The 16,688-nt window shown below is 44.1% G+C and overlaps 1 protein-coding gene across 22 annotated transcripts in view; it reads left to right on the top strand.

Moving 5' to 3' along the window:
- LOC309648134 (zinc finger protein 610-like) overlaps positions 1–16,688 on the top strand; it is a 412,471-nt gene that overhangs the window by 54,235 nt on the left and 341,548 nt on the right. For 19 of the 22 annotated variants that reach the window (XM_082436355.1, XM_082436344.1, XM_082436350.1 and 16 more), the window contains one exon: positions 333–2,863. The exons of 1 other annotated variant lie outside the window; for it this stretch is intronic. In XM_082436355.1, coding sequence (XP_082292481.1) covers positions 333–2,212 — 1,880 coding nt within the window. In that variant the 3' untranslated portion in view covers positions 2,213–2,863. Of the gene's footprint in view, positions 1–332; positions 2,864–16,688 lie in introns of those variants that run through there. 2 more of the 22 variants (XR_014256488.1, XR_014256489.1) reach the window with 1 other exon arrangement.

The following is a 16,688-nucleotide window of genomic DNA, read 5'->3' as shown; positions in this document are numbered from 1 at the left end:
AGTTACAGTCAGTTGGTATGTGCTTTGGGGTTTTGGTCATGGGATTAGCCGTTTTTTGAGAGCTAAACATAAGTTTGCACAATGTGAGTGTTTTTATCATAGATTGCTTGAAATGAGGCTACCCTAAAATTAATTTTAATTACATGTGATCACACTTTCTTTATTAAAGAATCCTGTTTCTTCAATGTTTCTCAAAATGTGAAGATCATGGTTGGGAAGTTTCTTAACTACATTCAGTGTGTTATTTTTGGTATAATGTTATGTTTTCTACATAAAATATTTATTCATGAATCGTAATTAATAAGAAACCTATGGTATTTTGTATCTTGTAGATATCTCTCCCACACATGTTATCAAGAAATTACAACCAAAGGAGAACACTAATTCAACAGATATATTCCAGACAGTGATTTTGGGAAGACACGAAAGCCATGAAGTCAAAGGTTTTTACTTAAGGGAAATCCGAGAAAATATGCATCACTTTGAGTGTCAGTGGAGAGATGATGAGAGAAATTACAAAGGAATGCCTGTAACCCGTAATGAAAATCTCACTGATAGAAAAGATCAACATGGTAGAAGTGATGCAGGAAACAAGCCTATTGAAAATAAGCTTGCATTAAGCTTTCAGGATGAACTGCAGATATTTCACACTGAAAGGAAAATTTATGAATGTAATCAAGTTGAGAAGTTCATCAACAATAGTTCCTCAATTTCAGCTCTCCAAAGAATTACTCCTAGTGTCGGAACCAACACTTCTAATGTGTATGGGAATGATTTTATCCATCCTTCAATACTGACACAAGACCATAAAGCACACAGGGAAAAACCTTACAAATGTAATGAGTGTGGCAGAGCCTTTAGTATGTGCTCAAGCCTCACGAACCATCAAGTAATCCATACTGGAGAGAAACCTTACCAATGTAATGAATGTGACAAGGCTTTTTTCCATAGTTCCAAACTTGTAAAACATCAAAGAATTCATAGTGGAGAGAAACCACACAAATGTAATGAATGTGGTAAAGCTTTTATCCAAAGTTCAAGCCTGGCTGACCATCAGAAAAGTCATGCTGGAGAGAAACCATACAAGTGTGACGAATGTGGCAAAGCCTTTATTGTGCATTCAAGCCTAATCAACCATCAGGTAGTCCACACTGGAGGGAAACCTTACCCATGTAATGAATGTGGGAAGACTTTCCTCAAACGTTCAAACCTTAGGCTTCATGAGAGAATTCATACTGGAGAGAAGCCATACAGGTGTATTGAATGTGGCAAGGCCTTTAGGCAATGGTCTGACATCAGGATTCACCAAAGAATTCATGCCGGAGAGAAGCCTTTCAAATGTAATGAGTGCGGCAAAGCCTTTACTCAGGGCTCACACCTCACTAGACATCAGGTAATCCATACAGGAGAGAAACCATATAAATGCGATGTATGTGACAAGGTCTTCAGTCAGAATTCACACCTTGCAAGTCATCGGAGAATTCATACTGGGGAAAAACCATACAAATGTAATGAGTGTGGGAAAGCCTTTATTGTTCGTTCAAGCCTAACTTACCATGAGGTAATTCATACTGGAGAGAAATCTTACAAATGTAATGAATGTGGCAAGGCTTTTATCAAGAGTTCACATCTTAGGCATCATGAGAGAATTCATACTGGAGAGAAGCCATACAGGTGTATTGAGTGTGGCAAGACTTTTCAGCAATGGTCTGACATCACTACTCACCAAAGAATTCATGCTGGAGAGAAGCCTTTCAAATGTAGTGAGTGCGGCAACGCTTTTACTCAGGGTTCACACCTCACTACACATCAGATAATCCATACTGGAGAGAAACCATATAAATGCAATGTATGTGGTAAGCTCTTCAGTCAAAATTCACACCTAGCAAGTCATCGGAGAATTCATACTGGAGAGAAACCGTACAAATGTAATGAGTGTGGCAAAGTCTTCAGTCAAAATTCACACCTTGTAAATCACCAGAGAATTCATACTGGAGAGAAACCATACAAATGTAATGAGTGTGGCAAAGTCTTCAGTCAAAATTCACACCTTGTAAATCACCAGAGAATTCATACTGGAGAGAGACCTTACAAATGTAATGAGTGTGGCAAGGCTTTTAGCAGGCGTTCACACCTTAGGCTTCATGAGAAGATTCATACTGGAGAGAAATCATACAAATGTATTGAGTGTGGCAAAGCCTTTAGACAGTGATCCTACCTCAGGATTCACCAAAGAATTCATTCTGGAGAGAAACCTTACAAATGCTGTGATTGTGGCAAAGCTTTTACTCGGGGCTCACACCTCTCCAGTCATCAGAAAATCCATACTGGACAGAACCTTACAGATGTACTGAGTGTTGCAAGGCTTTTAGGTATTGCCTTAAACTCAGGGTTCACCAAATAGTCCATACTTAACAAATGCAATGAATGTGGCAAATTTTCAACTTACTGCACACTTTTCACCAAGTGACAGGATCTATATTCTGGAGTGAAACCATACAAGTGTAGTGTGTGTGATAAGGATATTTTATCCAAATATCAAACGTTGGGGAACATATTGGATGGACACCTTTAAAATGCAATAAACATGGCAAAGGCTTTCACTTGAGTTAAGTATGAGGCAACAGCAGAGTCCCAAAGATCAAAACGATGGAGCATCAGAGGATTTACGTTGGAGAGCAACCTTACAAATGTAATGAATGTTGTAAGGCTTCTTCAGACGTGCATGCCTTTGGCATAATGAGAGAATTTATGCAGGACAGAAAATATACAGATATACTTAACATGGAAATACCTTTAAGAAACTGTGTCCTTAGGATTCACCAAACAATTCATATTGGGGAGAATCTTTATAAAAGTAGTTGGTGGGGCTTCCCTGGTGGCGCAGTGGTTGAGAGTCTGCCTGCCAATGCAGGGGACACGGGTTCGGGTGCTGGTCTGGGAGGATCCCACATGCCTCGAAGCAACTGGGCCGTGAGCCGCAATTACTGAGCCTGCGCATCTGGAGCCTGTGCTCCACAACAAGAGAGGCTGCGATAGTGAGAGGCCCGCGCACCGTGATGAAGAGTGGCCCCCGCTTGCCACAGCTAGAGAAAGCCCTCGCACAGAAACGAAGACCCAATACAGCCATAAATTAATTAATTAATTAATTAATTTTTTAAAAAGTCCACATAAAAAAAATCTTAAAAAAAAAAAAGTAGTTGGTAAATTTCTTCACCACTTCTCACAACAGACTGCACTTCAAGGAACCATACTAGGAATACCTAAGTCTTCAGTTTTCTGAGATTAGCCTGAGGTAATTGTACAGTGCAGAATAATTAAAAATCAAAATCTGTTAAAACTCAACGACATGATGTTTATCACAGGAGCAAGGACTCATGCGGAAATGGCCCATTCAGTGTATAAAATATTTAAATATTTGAGTTTTCTTGAAAGAGTACATTTGCTATTCGTGACTTTCAACCTGAAGGTTGAAGTCTGTTGAACTTATGCCTTCATTACAGTCGTTTCATGATGGTCTCTGGGAAGAAATCAAGAAGGTGAAGGGGCTGACTTTATTAGGTGTGGTTCACTGACATCCATGTTCCCTGGAAAAATAAGAACAGAAAATTATCAAATTCAGTAGTGTGTGAATTAGCATTAGGGAAGGGCAGAGAATACTGTAAAACTGTGACATGACTCATCATGCTTATTATGTTCAGGGAGCCCTTCTGTAGATAGGCCAGTGTGGGTTATTAGGAAAGAATGTTCTATCAACTGACCATGAACAGAGCAGATTGGACATTAAAGGACTTGGGCTTTTCATGGGAGGAGAGTTACAGGTTATTAGGTACTGATTATGTGGTAGAAATAATACAGGTGAAATGGTGGTCATTTTCTCCATTGACTGGCAATAGTTGTTGTGCATCAGTGATTAATGAAAAATTAGCCTTATTGGAAATTGAAGAGAGAGCAGTTATCTTGAAAGGAAAATGTAATCAAAAGGACCAGAAAAGTATGTGCATGTGTATGATTCATATTTAGCTGCTACCATTACATTTTGCTACTGTTTTATTCAGAATGTATCGTAAGTCTCGTGCTTTAATAAAATTTTTATCGTTTTTTTCCATAACTCTGAATGGATCATGTTTCTTCCACCAACAGTTTTATCCCACTTCGGTACTTCATAACGGAAACGAACAATGCACCATAGGCTCTCAAGGTTGAAAGAATCTATAACAATTTCTTTCCATGATGGATTCAAAGAACATAGAGTTTGGGGATTATATATTCATAATTTGCATTTGAGTTATTCTCTCCGCACTCTGTCCATAGCAGTGCAATTATAGACTCTGGCCCCCTAAAGCCTACACCCCTGTTCATGAATGTGCACTATATTATATGTGCACCATGTAATGTTTCCTGATGTCCTCTTTTGTGCCCAAATAAAGCCCATAGTATGCACCTTGATTTACCTGAAGTGAAAATAGCAATAACAAACAAATGAAAAAATTCGGAAATAAAAAACTAAAAGGTTAAAAGTAATCTCTTTTTGAGCTTGGAGCACTCTAAAATAATTTAGAATGAACACTATGTAATAGGAACTTTTTTTGTTTCATAAACTAGAAATTTCACATATTCACTCCCCACCATTTTTGTTCTTGTTCATTTGCAGTTGCAGTCGTCCACTGGAACAGGATGGAACCACACCCAAAGTTTGGTTTGGATGTTGAGACAGATGAGGCCGTGTGCTAAAGTGTTACGAGAACGTTTGTTACCTTCTGAAACTTTCTAGGGGGAGCAGAGTAGACTTCCAAGCTGTTTAAAAAATGGCTTGACAAAACGGAATGGTGACTGGCTTGGTCTGTTAAGGTGATTACTGGATGAGGATGAGGGGAGGGTACCTGCTTATGGTGAACTTCCAGTTGGTATCAAAAGAATGAGCCCTTAGCTTTTTTTATCAACCTGCCCAGATAGGCAGCATAGGAAGAGGTTGTTTTGAAACTCTCAAGGTGTCAGTAGTCAGACATCAAAAAAAATGCAGTCAGACTGTTTAACGAAACATTGAATGTTTACTCCTGACACTTCTGATTTCTTGGTTGGGAAAGACCACACTTTAGTTCATGCTATGAATTTATTACACTCCTTTTCCTGCTGTACACATAGGTTCCATTGTGCAATATGGTTGTTGAAGATGCTAGTAAATTACTATTTAGATAAATTGCCTAAGATATTTTTACACTAGCCTAATGAACATTAATGTTTGGAAATATTTATTGGGTAATAAATACTAAATAATTTTAATAGAAGATCAGCTTTCCATAGGATGTTAAGATGTTGATTTCAAATTATAGTATTAAGTAATATGCTGCATGATTCATTGTCAGCTATAGTAAAATTCCTTTTTTTAAAAAAATTTAATTTTGGCTGCTTTGGGTCTTCGTTGCTGCATGCGGGCTTTCTCTAGTTGCGGCAAGCGGGGTCTACTCTTCGTTGCGGTGCGTGGGCTTCTCATTGCAGTGGCTTCTTGTTGTGGAGCACGGGCTCTAGGCGCGCAGGCTTCAGTAGTTGTGGCACATGGGCTCAGTAGTTGTGGCTCGCGGGCTCTAGAGCACAGGCTCAGTAGTTGTGGCACACGGGCTTAGTTGCTCCGCGGCATGTGGGATCTTCCAGGACCAGGGCTCGAACCCATGTCCCCTGCATTGGCAGGTGGATTCTTAACCACTGTGCCACCAGGGAAGTCCTCTTTTGTTTTTTTAGTACAATTTTTCCTCAGCATTATTTTTTCCATCCACATTTTGTGACCCAGATTTAATGTTTAATTTACATTTTTTCCCTGTCTTACACCAAGGAATACATAAATCAATGGATTATTTTGAAACTTTTGTAACATGAAAATGCACATAAGACAATGTCAGGTACATAGTAGATGCACTATGAAGAAAGACTTCCTTTAGGACTTTAGTTCAATCAGTTAATACACATAGAAATATTTAGAAATATTGCAAAATTGATGATAATTTTGGTGAAAGTAAATTCCAGTGTCTTCTCAAGACCTTATATTTTACCGGCTGCTTTGTTATCCACATCTGACACAGCTTTCAGAAATAGAGAACAAAGAAAAGAGAGAAAATATAATTTTTAAATAAAAGTCAACTACCTAATTACCCTCAAATGAACATATAGTAATTTGAAGTTACATTATGTTTAGGAATTATTGACTGAAGTATATTATGATGTAAACAACTTTTTCTCAAAGGTATTTGAAGGTAATTCACCAGTGTGGAACAGAAAAACTGTTTTAAAGAAGAATGCAGGGACTTCCCTGGTGGTCCAGTGGCTAAGACTCGGGGCTTCCAGTGCAGGGGGCACGGGTTCATCCCTGGTTGGGGAACTGAGATCCCACGTGCTGCCTGCTGTGCAGCCAAAAAGAAGGCAGTTCTCATTAAAAGGAAATTTTTTCTTTTCTCTTTTTATTGTATCTATATGAGATGATGGAGTTATCATTTCACAATATATGTAAGTCAGACCATTCTGCTGTACGCCTTAAACTCGATCTATGTCAGTTATATCTCAAAATTGGGGGAGGAAGGTGCTGGTTTTAAAAAGTCAAAACACTTCAGCAAAAAATAAAATGCAATGTATAACAATGTTTTAAAACGTATTGTTGGGATTTCCCTGGTGGCGTAGTGGTTAAGAATCCGCCTGCCAACAGAGGGGACACGGGTTCGATCCGTGGTCGGGGAAGATCCCACATGCCGCGGATCAACTAAGCCTGTGCGCCACAACTACTGAGCCTGCGTGCTGCAACTACTAAAGCCTGTGCGCCTAGAGCCTGTGCTCCGCAACAAGAGAAGCCACCGGAATGAGAAGCCCGCGCACCGCAAAGAAGAGTAGTCCCCTCTCGCTGCAACTAGAGAAAGCCCGTGCACAGCAACGAAGACCCAAAGCTGCCAAAAGTAAATTTATTTTAAAAAAATAATAAAATGTGTTACTCATTTTTTTGCCGCACCGGGCGGCTTGTAGGATCCTAGTTCCCCAACCAGGATCAAACCCCGGCCCTCGGCAGTGAGAAGGTGGAGTCCTAGCCACTGGACTGCCAGGAAATTCCCAAAATGCATTGCTCTTTTTAAAGCAATGGTTAGTGTGCTAAATTATCAAATGCCTTAGTCCTCCAGTCTCAGACCCCAGGTCTTGTCCCTATGAGTCTGCAACTGAGCAGTGCTGAGTTTGGCTTCCTGAGTGAGTGGGGAATAGACAGAAAAACCTGTGCTGTACGGTGTCAGTATGAAATGGCCCATTCTACCCAGGGAGAGTTTTGTATTTCACATTCTAGTCTGTAATGCAGAGAGAACTCTACTTCTTGTTTACTTAAACTGCTTAAATTTAATTGCAGGAAATGTTCCTGGATCCAACCACCTTCTCACATCAAACTCCCAAGACCCGAGTTCCCAGACCGCTGAATTGCTTCAGCCTCACTAGCAGGACTTCTAGCCACCCGCTGGCAAAAACAGCTTTTGACTTAAACCGTTTTCAACTTGTCAAGAGGAAAAGATCTCAGTTTCCGACGTAAGTGTTTCACACAACTGTAAGCTTTTGCCTTAAAACCGTTGCAGACAGTAACTTGAAGCAGAGAGGAACTCTGCTGCACAAAGGAACAAAAGACATTTGAGCATTTCTGAACCCGAAAAAGACGTCTTCAGAGCCAGGTGGGTGGCGTGCAGGCCCCGCCCCCTGACCGATCTCTCCGGGTCCCTGCGCAGACCTGGGCTCTCCACGCCCCGCCCCTCGCCGCTAGCGCCCCGCCCAGGCCCCCCGATCCTGGAAGCCCCGCCTCTAACTCCGCGGGCGCAGTTTCTTACGGAACCAGAAGCAGGGGGCAGGGAGTGGAGGTCACACGGCAGGGCGTTTCTGTTTTCTAGTGTAAATCTGTGCTGCGCGGCTCCCCCATACTCCATCCTCAGGGTCTCGGTGTCACTACGGATCTTAAATCCCCGCACCTGCGCTTGCGCCGCAGTAAACCCAGACGTCGCCGTTACAGGTCGGCTGTGTTTTCCTTTGGGTTTGAAATTGCTCTGAGGCTGGTCCCTGCCTTTAGATTTTCGACCTTCGGTTCCCGTAGACACCGCCTTTAGGGTCGTTTTCCTCCATAAAACCCTTTACTCCCTCCCCCTCCATGTAACGTCCCCTTCCACGAGGTGGATTCGCGCCCCCCAGCCTCGCCCTCTCGGCCCCTGGAGGGCAGCACCGGCCGCCCCGCTCCCGGACAGGCCGCGTCCTCTCCCCGGTCCTGGGGTTCTGCAGAGCCCGCCCCTCTCCTGAGACCCCCTCCCTCCCTCCCAGCCCCTCTGTCCTCGCCTCCTCCTCAGGCCGGTCCTTCGGCTCCCCCGGCCTCCCCTTCCTAGGCAGCCCTTCCCCTCACCCCGCGTAGGTGACCTGGGCCAGCCGTGTGACACCCAGTGTTCCTCTGTCTTAAATTCCACCGGATGGAAAATGCTGTCTGGCGGTGGGCGGGTATCTTATTCAGTCGCCATCCCTGTAAATACGTGGGCGAGGGGCATCAGGAGAAGCAGAGACGGAAAGCGACTGAGAGAGAAATAGAAAAACTGAGATGAGAAAAGAATGAGGGAGAACCGATGGAAACATAGACGATGGGCCGATGGACTTGGAAACAGCAACTTGAAAGACGGTAACCTGTGAAAGCAGGTGAATAAAACAAGTTTATAGAAGTGGGATCTGCAGGGAGACAGACGAAGGTGAGCAAAATAGGGAGAGGGGCTGTAAATCAGCGGTAGGAGAGAGGGCCCAATGGTGAGGCACTTCACACAGAGAGTGGGCGAAGAGGATACGAGTTGGAACCTTGGTCTACAGAGCGACCTGGTGCTGGGAGAGAAAGGAAAACTACTGATTGAAGGAGCTGAGAAAGAAAGCGATCAGGAAGGAAGCACAGCCACTTGGGGGCGCCAGAGAGTTGGGAGGAAGGGCGTGTAACAGGGACAGAAGGGGTGTAACCGGAGGGCAGAGAGGGAGCAGAGGTGGGGGAAGAGAGAGGCTGAAATACATGGAGGTTTAGGGCAGTCAGAGAGGTTGGAGAGAACGAGCGTCGAGAGGGCGAACAGGTCACAGAGTGGGGGTGGGACAGGTGTGAGGGAGGAAATGGAGAGGAGGGCAGGAACGGCAGGAGAGCAGAGGGGAAGAGAATGAGAGTCAGAGACCGAGATGAACTAGGGAGACAGGTAAACAAGGAAATGGAAACAGAGTAGTGCAGGTAGAGGCGAGAAACTGGGTCCAGATGGGCGGTGAGTTGTTTGGACATGAATGATTATGTTGTGATACGCTGATTTGTAGCTTTAGAATCTAACGAATTTAAAATTTATTTGCTTAAATTAGACAGATGAGGTTGAGAACTGCCAAAACGGAAAGGTTCGTGTATTTTGTAATTACTTGTATGAGAAGATAACTTCCATTTGCAGTTCCTGTTCGGCCAAGGCGCAGTGACTTGACCCAGACAGTTGTAGGTCACCCCCTTCCATTTTCCTGGCATGAGGTAGAGGTGGGTGGGTGAATGGTGGGGAGAGAAGTGGGACAGGAATGACTGACTCTGTCACTACACAGTGCCTTTTTTTTATTATTAATTAACTTATTTATGGCTGTGTTGGGTCTTCGTTTCTGTGCGAGGGCTTTCTCTAGTTGCGGCAAGTGGGGGCCACTCTTCATCGCGGTGCACAGGCCTCTCACTATCGCGGCCTCTCTTGTTGCGGAGCACAGGCTCCAGACGCGCAGGCTCAGTAGTTGTGGCTCACGGGCTTAGTTGCTCCGTGGCATGTGGGATCTTCCCAGACCATGGCTCGAACCCGTGTCCCCTGCGTTGGCAGGCAGATTCTCAACCATTGCACCACCAGGGAAGCCCCACGGTGCCTTTTTAAAGGAACATTAAACGTGGGGTGTTTTTGGTAATGGTTTTACTTTTTTCTTTCTCCTTTCTTTACATTTAGTTCTTTTTGTAGTTTGAGATAAAAATTAGTTCATTCAATATCTACTTTCCTGTAAATAATTATTCACTTCTGCAATAAGATTTGGTGGTCTCCTACAATTAATTCACATCATTCTTTTCTAAATATGCTCTATTCTCAAAATTTTTTTTCACTTTGCCCCAGAATTCTTTACATGAAAAAAATTTTAACAAGCTGATTCTCTTTGCTTGTTTTAATTTATTTGAGGCCTGTTTGCTGTCTCCTCTTTATGTTATAGCTTGGAAATGTATTTTGGTAACTAGTAAATAATTTTAGACTATTTTGATGACTACTTGGTAAGGATGTCAATGATCTTTTATATTAACAGTCACAACCTAATTTAACCAGATATTTCATTTTCTTCTCTTTTATGTGATCTGGTAAAATAGTAATCTATGAGATGATATGATGAAGTTTCCCTCAGGTCCCTCTTGTCTGTTCTCTGCAAATGATGAAGCATGGGTTGGATTGACTTGGAACCTTCTTCCAACAGAGCCCCTCTATTGATTGATTGATTGCTGCGTGGCTTGTGGGATCTTAGTTCCCTGACCAGGGATCAAATCCGGGCCCACAGCAGTGAGAGTGCAGAGTCCTAAGCACAGGACCACCAGGGAATTCCCACAGCCAATTCCCACAGCCGCTCTATTCATGATGAAGAAGTTTGCTCACAGCTTATTTGTAAGCTGTCCCCTTTCAGTGTTTTCCGCGCCAGTAGCTATGTTTTTGCAAAATTATTTTACTGTGATTTTTCTGCAAAGAATTACATGCTTAGTATCATTGTGATCAGACCTTGAAAGAGAAGTTTCCTTTGCTCAGGAACAAGAAAGATGGTCCTGGTGTTAAATGGGACAGGCGATGAGGACAAACTCTGCCCACTGGGCCATCAGCCTCCCACTTCAGAATTCAAGTACAACCGCTTCTGTTCACTCAACTCAGACCTTCTCAGAAGTGTCTCCCGTCTGGGCCTCAGGGAGCCCGCTTGTAACATGGAGATGAGAGACTAGACCAGAAACTCTGAGGCTGCGCAACGCTGACCCCTGAAATGATTGGCCAGATTGGGCGTGTGTCTGTGTGTGGCGGTTCTTCTCGGAGGGAGTGCCCGCTTGTAATTAGAATATTAAGTGGGTCCCAGGCCTCCCAAAATGAAAAACTAAAAGAAAAACAGTAGGGTGGAGGCAGGAACATAGGCTCCAAGCCAGAGAGACCATCATCAGGTGTCTTCCATGAATAAGGATAAATGGGAAGGGAGGGTTTGTCACTTCTGGCACTCAGACCTCCACTGGCTTCCATACGTCTTCAGGGCAAAATCCCGACTCCTCACAGTGGCTACACAGCTCTGTGTCGTCCTCAGGGCCCTGCCGTTGTCTCCAGCCTCATCCTGGGAGCTTAACCTTTTCTCATGGTTCTCTCTGCCCTGGTCACGTTTACTTTTTCTTTGTTCACAAACACCATAACCTTTTCTGTCTTGGCTCTTAGTTCCCGCTCTTACCTTTTGTCATTAAATCACCGTGGCTCTTGCCCTTTCTGTTCCTTCAGGTCTAGGCCAGAGATATCTCCCCATCCCCTCCTGACAATCTCTGTTACACTAACCAGGTTTTATTGCCTCTATATTAATCGCCCTCATCAGAAATGCCCTTCTCCATTGATCATTTGGAGTCCTTCCCATTTTCCCTTCTTTGTAGGGTGCACCGTGTTCCTCCTCTTCTCAGGATGATGGCCTCATCTCACTGTGGGGATGTGTTTAGATGCTGGGACTGTGGGTTGGGCTGAATAATCCTCAGGGGAGACCAGGGGAACAGGGTAGGTGATCAGGATGGTTCCCTTGTTTGTTCTGGACATTTCAGCTCTAAATTCATCCTTATCCCATTTGGCTACTTAATTACTCAAAAGCAAAAAGATGTAGGGAGTCCTAAAAAGCCCTATGGAACTGGTGTCCTCATGCAGTGTCTTGAGTTGTCCCCATGTTTAGTCTGTTGTGTCACTCATCTGCTATAGCCCCCAGGTCTTCTAAGCTCTATACGTCTAGCGACCAGTTGCCATCTTGGACAGGAGCTTTGCCTTCCAGCAATTAATCTACTCAGAGTGGGGGATAGTGATTTCACTGTGGTAAGAGTGTCCAGGAGATCAGTAACCTAAGGGGGCATGGAGGAGGCCACCCCTTAAAGAGTTAGGGTATCTTCCAATTAGATGTGAGTGGGGAGAACAGGAGGCAGTGAGATTGGGCGCTCTCTCTCTTTGGGACTTCTTCAGTGAACTCAATCCCACCAAACCTCAAGGGCCTTTAAAGCTCGATTCTGTGATGTCCCCAGTTGCTGGCAGGTTTTCCCAGGAGGGCCATCTTCTTGATCTGCATACTGAATGCCCATTGGCCTTTGGCCGGCAGCTTGTGTGCATTTCTGTTGTGATGTGGTGCCCAGTGGTCCCTGTTGCTCAGTCATGCATGGAGGAGAGGTAGAAAAATGGGGAAAAGTGGAGGGGAGCCCGTAGGGGGCTGCAGGAGGGATATGACAGCAAGGGTGGGCCTCTAGATGAGCCCAGTGAGTGGTGTGTATGTGTCCCAAGCGTAGTTGTGGGATCACGGGGTGTGTGGATCTGTTGTAAAGGCATGTCTTGGGAATTCCCTGGCTGTCCAGTGGTTGGGACTCCACACTCTCACTGCCGAGGGCCGGGGTTCGATCCCCGGGGTTCAATCCCTGGTCTGGGAACTAAAATCCCACAAGCCATGCGGTGCGGCCAAAAAAGAAAAGGAAAGAGAAGGGATGTCTCAGTTCTGGCTGAAGGACCTGGAAGTGGGGTCATGGCTAAGTGTGGACTGCATGGAATGGTGGGAGGTGCCATAGTGCCTTAGCTCAGTTTCCCTGGGACACAGATACTGTGACTGAGATTTGCATGCGTGGTTTTAATTGGAGAACTCGTGGGCACACCTGAAGAGGAATGAAGGAAGTAGCATTAGGAAAAAGAATGTCATCCTTCAGTGTCCTTAGAACCAAGGCCTGAGCTGAGCCCACAGGGAGCTCTGGGTGCAGGAGGATGAATGCACTGGTCCTGGGGGGGTGGATCCAGAAGGTTCCCCACAGCATCCACTCCACACAGTGAATTTTGTGGGGTCTTTTGGGAGGGCAAGAATCATTATGCAACTCGTGGAATGATTATAGGGAAAACCCCAGAGGTCACTTTGTGGGTTACCTGTGGTATTTTGTGTTATTTTGGATTGCTAGTGAAGAAAGTTTCAGATGCATTTGGAAGGTAAAGAAAAGATAACTTGCAAGTGTTTCCTTGGAAGATGTTGAAGTCTCGTTAGGGCATGCGCATCAGCATATGCATCTGTCTTTTATTATTACATTTTGTAGGTGGCGGTGTCCGGGCTGGCTGGTCACTGAATGAAAAGAAGACGTCTTGGGTCTAGTTGGTGCTTGGGTGTCTTCATGTGTATTATTCCTTCATGAATGCATGAGTCGTTAGGTCTTGGAATCTTTTTTGGGGATTGCAGAGCAGGATGGGTGGATTATTACCGGGTGTCTGGGGAGTGTGCCGGACCAGATGAAAGTTTTAAGTTTCCTTCAGCCTCGAAGGGAAATGGTTGGTCCTAAGCTTTGATGGCAGAAGGACTTCATTAGTGAGGGGCCATAAAATCTTAGGATATAGGGAAAGATTATTCCAAGAATCAGAGGGCCATCAACACCACAGCAACCTGCAGTACAAAGGCTTATTTTGGAGATGATGCAGCTGCTGCTTTCTTGCTGCCAATGCAGTGAGGTTACTCTACTGTTCTCTCCATGTCTTTCCAAAACGTGTGTGTGCGTGCACACGCGTGCCCACACACACGCACGCATACCGATAAAGGGTAACTCGTGAACTGTGGGAATGTAAGTTGTACAGCTTTATGGAAAACAGTATGGAGGTTCCTCAAAAATTAAAAATAGAACAGGCATACGATCTAGCAATCCCACTTCTCTTTTTTTTTTTTAATATTTATTTATTTATTTGGCTGCATCAGGTCTTAGTTGAGGCATGCAGGATCTTTTGTTGTGGCGTCTGGGCTTCTCTCTAGCTGTGGTGCATGGGCTCCAGAGCGTGTGGGCTCTGTAGTTGTGGCGCGTGGGCTTAGTTGCCCTGTGGCCTGTGGGATCTTAGTTCCCTCACCAGGGATTGAACCCACGCCCCCTGCATTGGAAGGCAGATTCTTAACCACTGGACCACCAGGGAAGTCCCCATTCCCACTTCTGATGGTATATACAAAGGAAGCAAAATCAGTATTTTGAAGGAGTTACCTGCACTCTTATGAGCAATACTACATTATTCACAACAGCCAAGATATGGAAACAACCTAAATGTCTGTTGACAGATGAGTAGGTAATGAAAACATGATATATGTATATATGAGATAGGCTGGGATCTGGAGCCCTTTGCTGCAGTGCTTGCACCTGGATACAAAGAAACTATAGAGGACTAAAAATAACTGCACACATGTGCAGTCAGGGCAGTTGTGAACAATAAGATACAAAAAGGCCACAGACCAGCTGCTATTTGTGAGGTGCTGAAGCAAGAGCAGGGTACAGTGCATGATCCCTGCACACAGCACCACCAAGGGGGTGGGCAGACTACCTAAGCGGACCCACCGGTCTTCTCCTACTCCGCCCCTACCGTCACCCCATTTAAAGGACTGGCTCGGTGCCCGTCCCCGTGCCCCCCGTCTTGGGGAGCAAGCAAGGGCACCTACTTCTTGTTTTCACTCCCTCTTACTGCAGCATGAGTCCCAGTAAAGCCTTGCCTGAATTTCTCCTACGGCCTCCTACCAGTTTCTGTTGATTAAAGAGCCCAAGGACCCAGGTTGGTAACATACACACACACATATATATGTAATGACATATCATTCGGCCATAAAAATGAAGGAGATTTTTGCCACTTAGGACAATATGGATGAACGTAGAGAATACTATGCTAAGTGAATTAAGCCAGACAGAGGAAGACAAGTATTGTATGATCTAGCTTATATGTGGAATCTAAAAAAAGTCAAACCCATAGTACCAGAGAGCAGAATGGTGGTTATCTGAGGCTGGGAGGTGGGGAAGATGGGGAGATGTTGGTCAAAAGGTACAGACCTTCAGTTGTAAAATGAGGACGTTCTAAGGAGCTGATGTGCAGCATGCTGACTATAATTAGTCAATACTGTGTTACTGTATACTTGAAATTTGTGAGGAGAGTAAAGCTTTTTTTTCTTTTTTTAAAAAAATAAATTTATTTTATTTTTGGCTGCGTTGGGCCTTCATTGCTTTGTGTGGGCTTTCTCTAGTTGTGGTGAGCAACTACTCTTCGTTGTGGTGCACGGGCTTCTCATTGCAGTGGCTTCTCTTGTTGTGGAGCACGGGCTCTAGGCACGCGGGCTTCAGTAGTTGTGGCTCGCGGGCTCTAGAGCTCAGGCTCAGTAGTTGTGGCGCACGGGCTTAGTTGCTCCGCAGCATGTGGGAGCTTCCTGGACCAGGGTTCGAACCCGTGTCCCCTGCATTGGCAGGCGGATGTTTAACCACTGCACCACCAGGGAAGCACTACATTACATCTTGTATGTTGTTATTTTGCATTTTTTCCCAAGAACATTGTCTCTGACTCTAGTTAATAAATTTTCAAAGCATTTTCCTTTACCTATATGTTGGGGCCAATGAACTGGGTAATTTGAGGTTACTGTATAGATAGGGAATTGCTGTATCGAATGGCTGTTATGTAAGTAGAGAATATTTCATTTATTAAAATTTTTTTGATTTACAGGTGATGGTCTTTCAGTGTGTATTATGCAATGTAACTGATATGAACCATTTTTTTTTTTTAATTAATTTATTTACTTTTGGCTGTGCTGGGTCTTCGTTGCTGCGCACAGGCTTTCTCTAGTTGCGGCGAGCGGGGTTTACTCTTCGTTGCGGTGCGCAGGCTTCTCTTTGCGATGGCTTCTCTTGTTGCGGAGCATGGGCTCTAGGTGCGTGGTCTTCAGTAGTTGTGGCACGCAGGCTCAGTAGTTGTGGCTCTCAGGGTCTAGAGCACAGGCTCAGTAGTTGTGGCTCATGGGCTTAGTTGCTCCGCGGCATGTGGGATCTTCCTGGGCCAGGGCTCGAACTCATGTCCCCTGCATTGACAGGAGGATTCTTAACCACTGCGCCACCAGGGAAGTCCAAACTATTTGTTAATGTCATGAAATGCCTATTCTTCTATCTACTGGTAGATTTATAACAGGTATTTAGAAAAGTATTTTGTTTTTTAAAAAATTGTTTTAGGGAATTCCCTGACAGTCCAGTGGTTAGGATTCAGCGCTTTCACTGCCGTGGGCCCCGGGTTCAGTCCCTGGTCAGGATTGAAAAAAAAAAATTGTTTTAGATGAATTCTTTATTCTCTCAATGCTATATTGGTCGTACAATTCTAAACTGCCTTTTTTTTTTTTTTTTTTAAACATTAGATAGCTTCTTTTGGATTATTTACCATTATAATATATTGTCTGTTCTTTAGCATTTAATTATGTATAATAAGTATGCCTAAAGTGTGTATAATATAATACTTTTTCTCCTCAATTATGAGACAGCAGTGTGCTTACTGCCAATTAGAATGTGCTTTGGGGTCGTGATGGGAAAATACCCTTTGTTTGAGAGCTAAATAAGTTTGCACAACATGAATGTTTTTCTCATAATGCGTTTGAAACTAAGCTACCCTAAA

This window comes from Balaenoptera physalus (genome assembly GCF_965194825.1).
Source record: "Balaenoptera physalus genome assembly, chromosome: 19".
Taxonomy (NCBI): domain Eukaryota; kingdom Metazoa; phylum Chordata; class Mammalia; order Artiodactyla; family Balaenopteridae; genus Balaenoptera; species Balaenoptera physalus.
The sequence above is the reverse complement of the archived record's forward strand: the minus strand, read 5'-3'. Positions and strand labels throughout refer to the sequence as shown.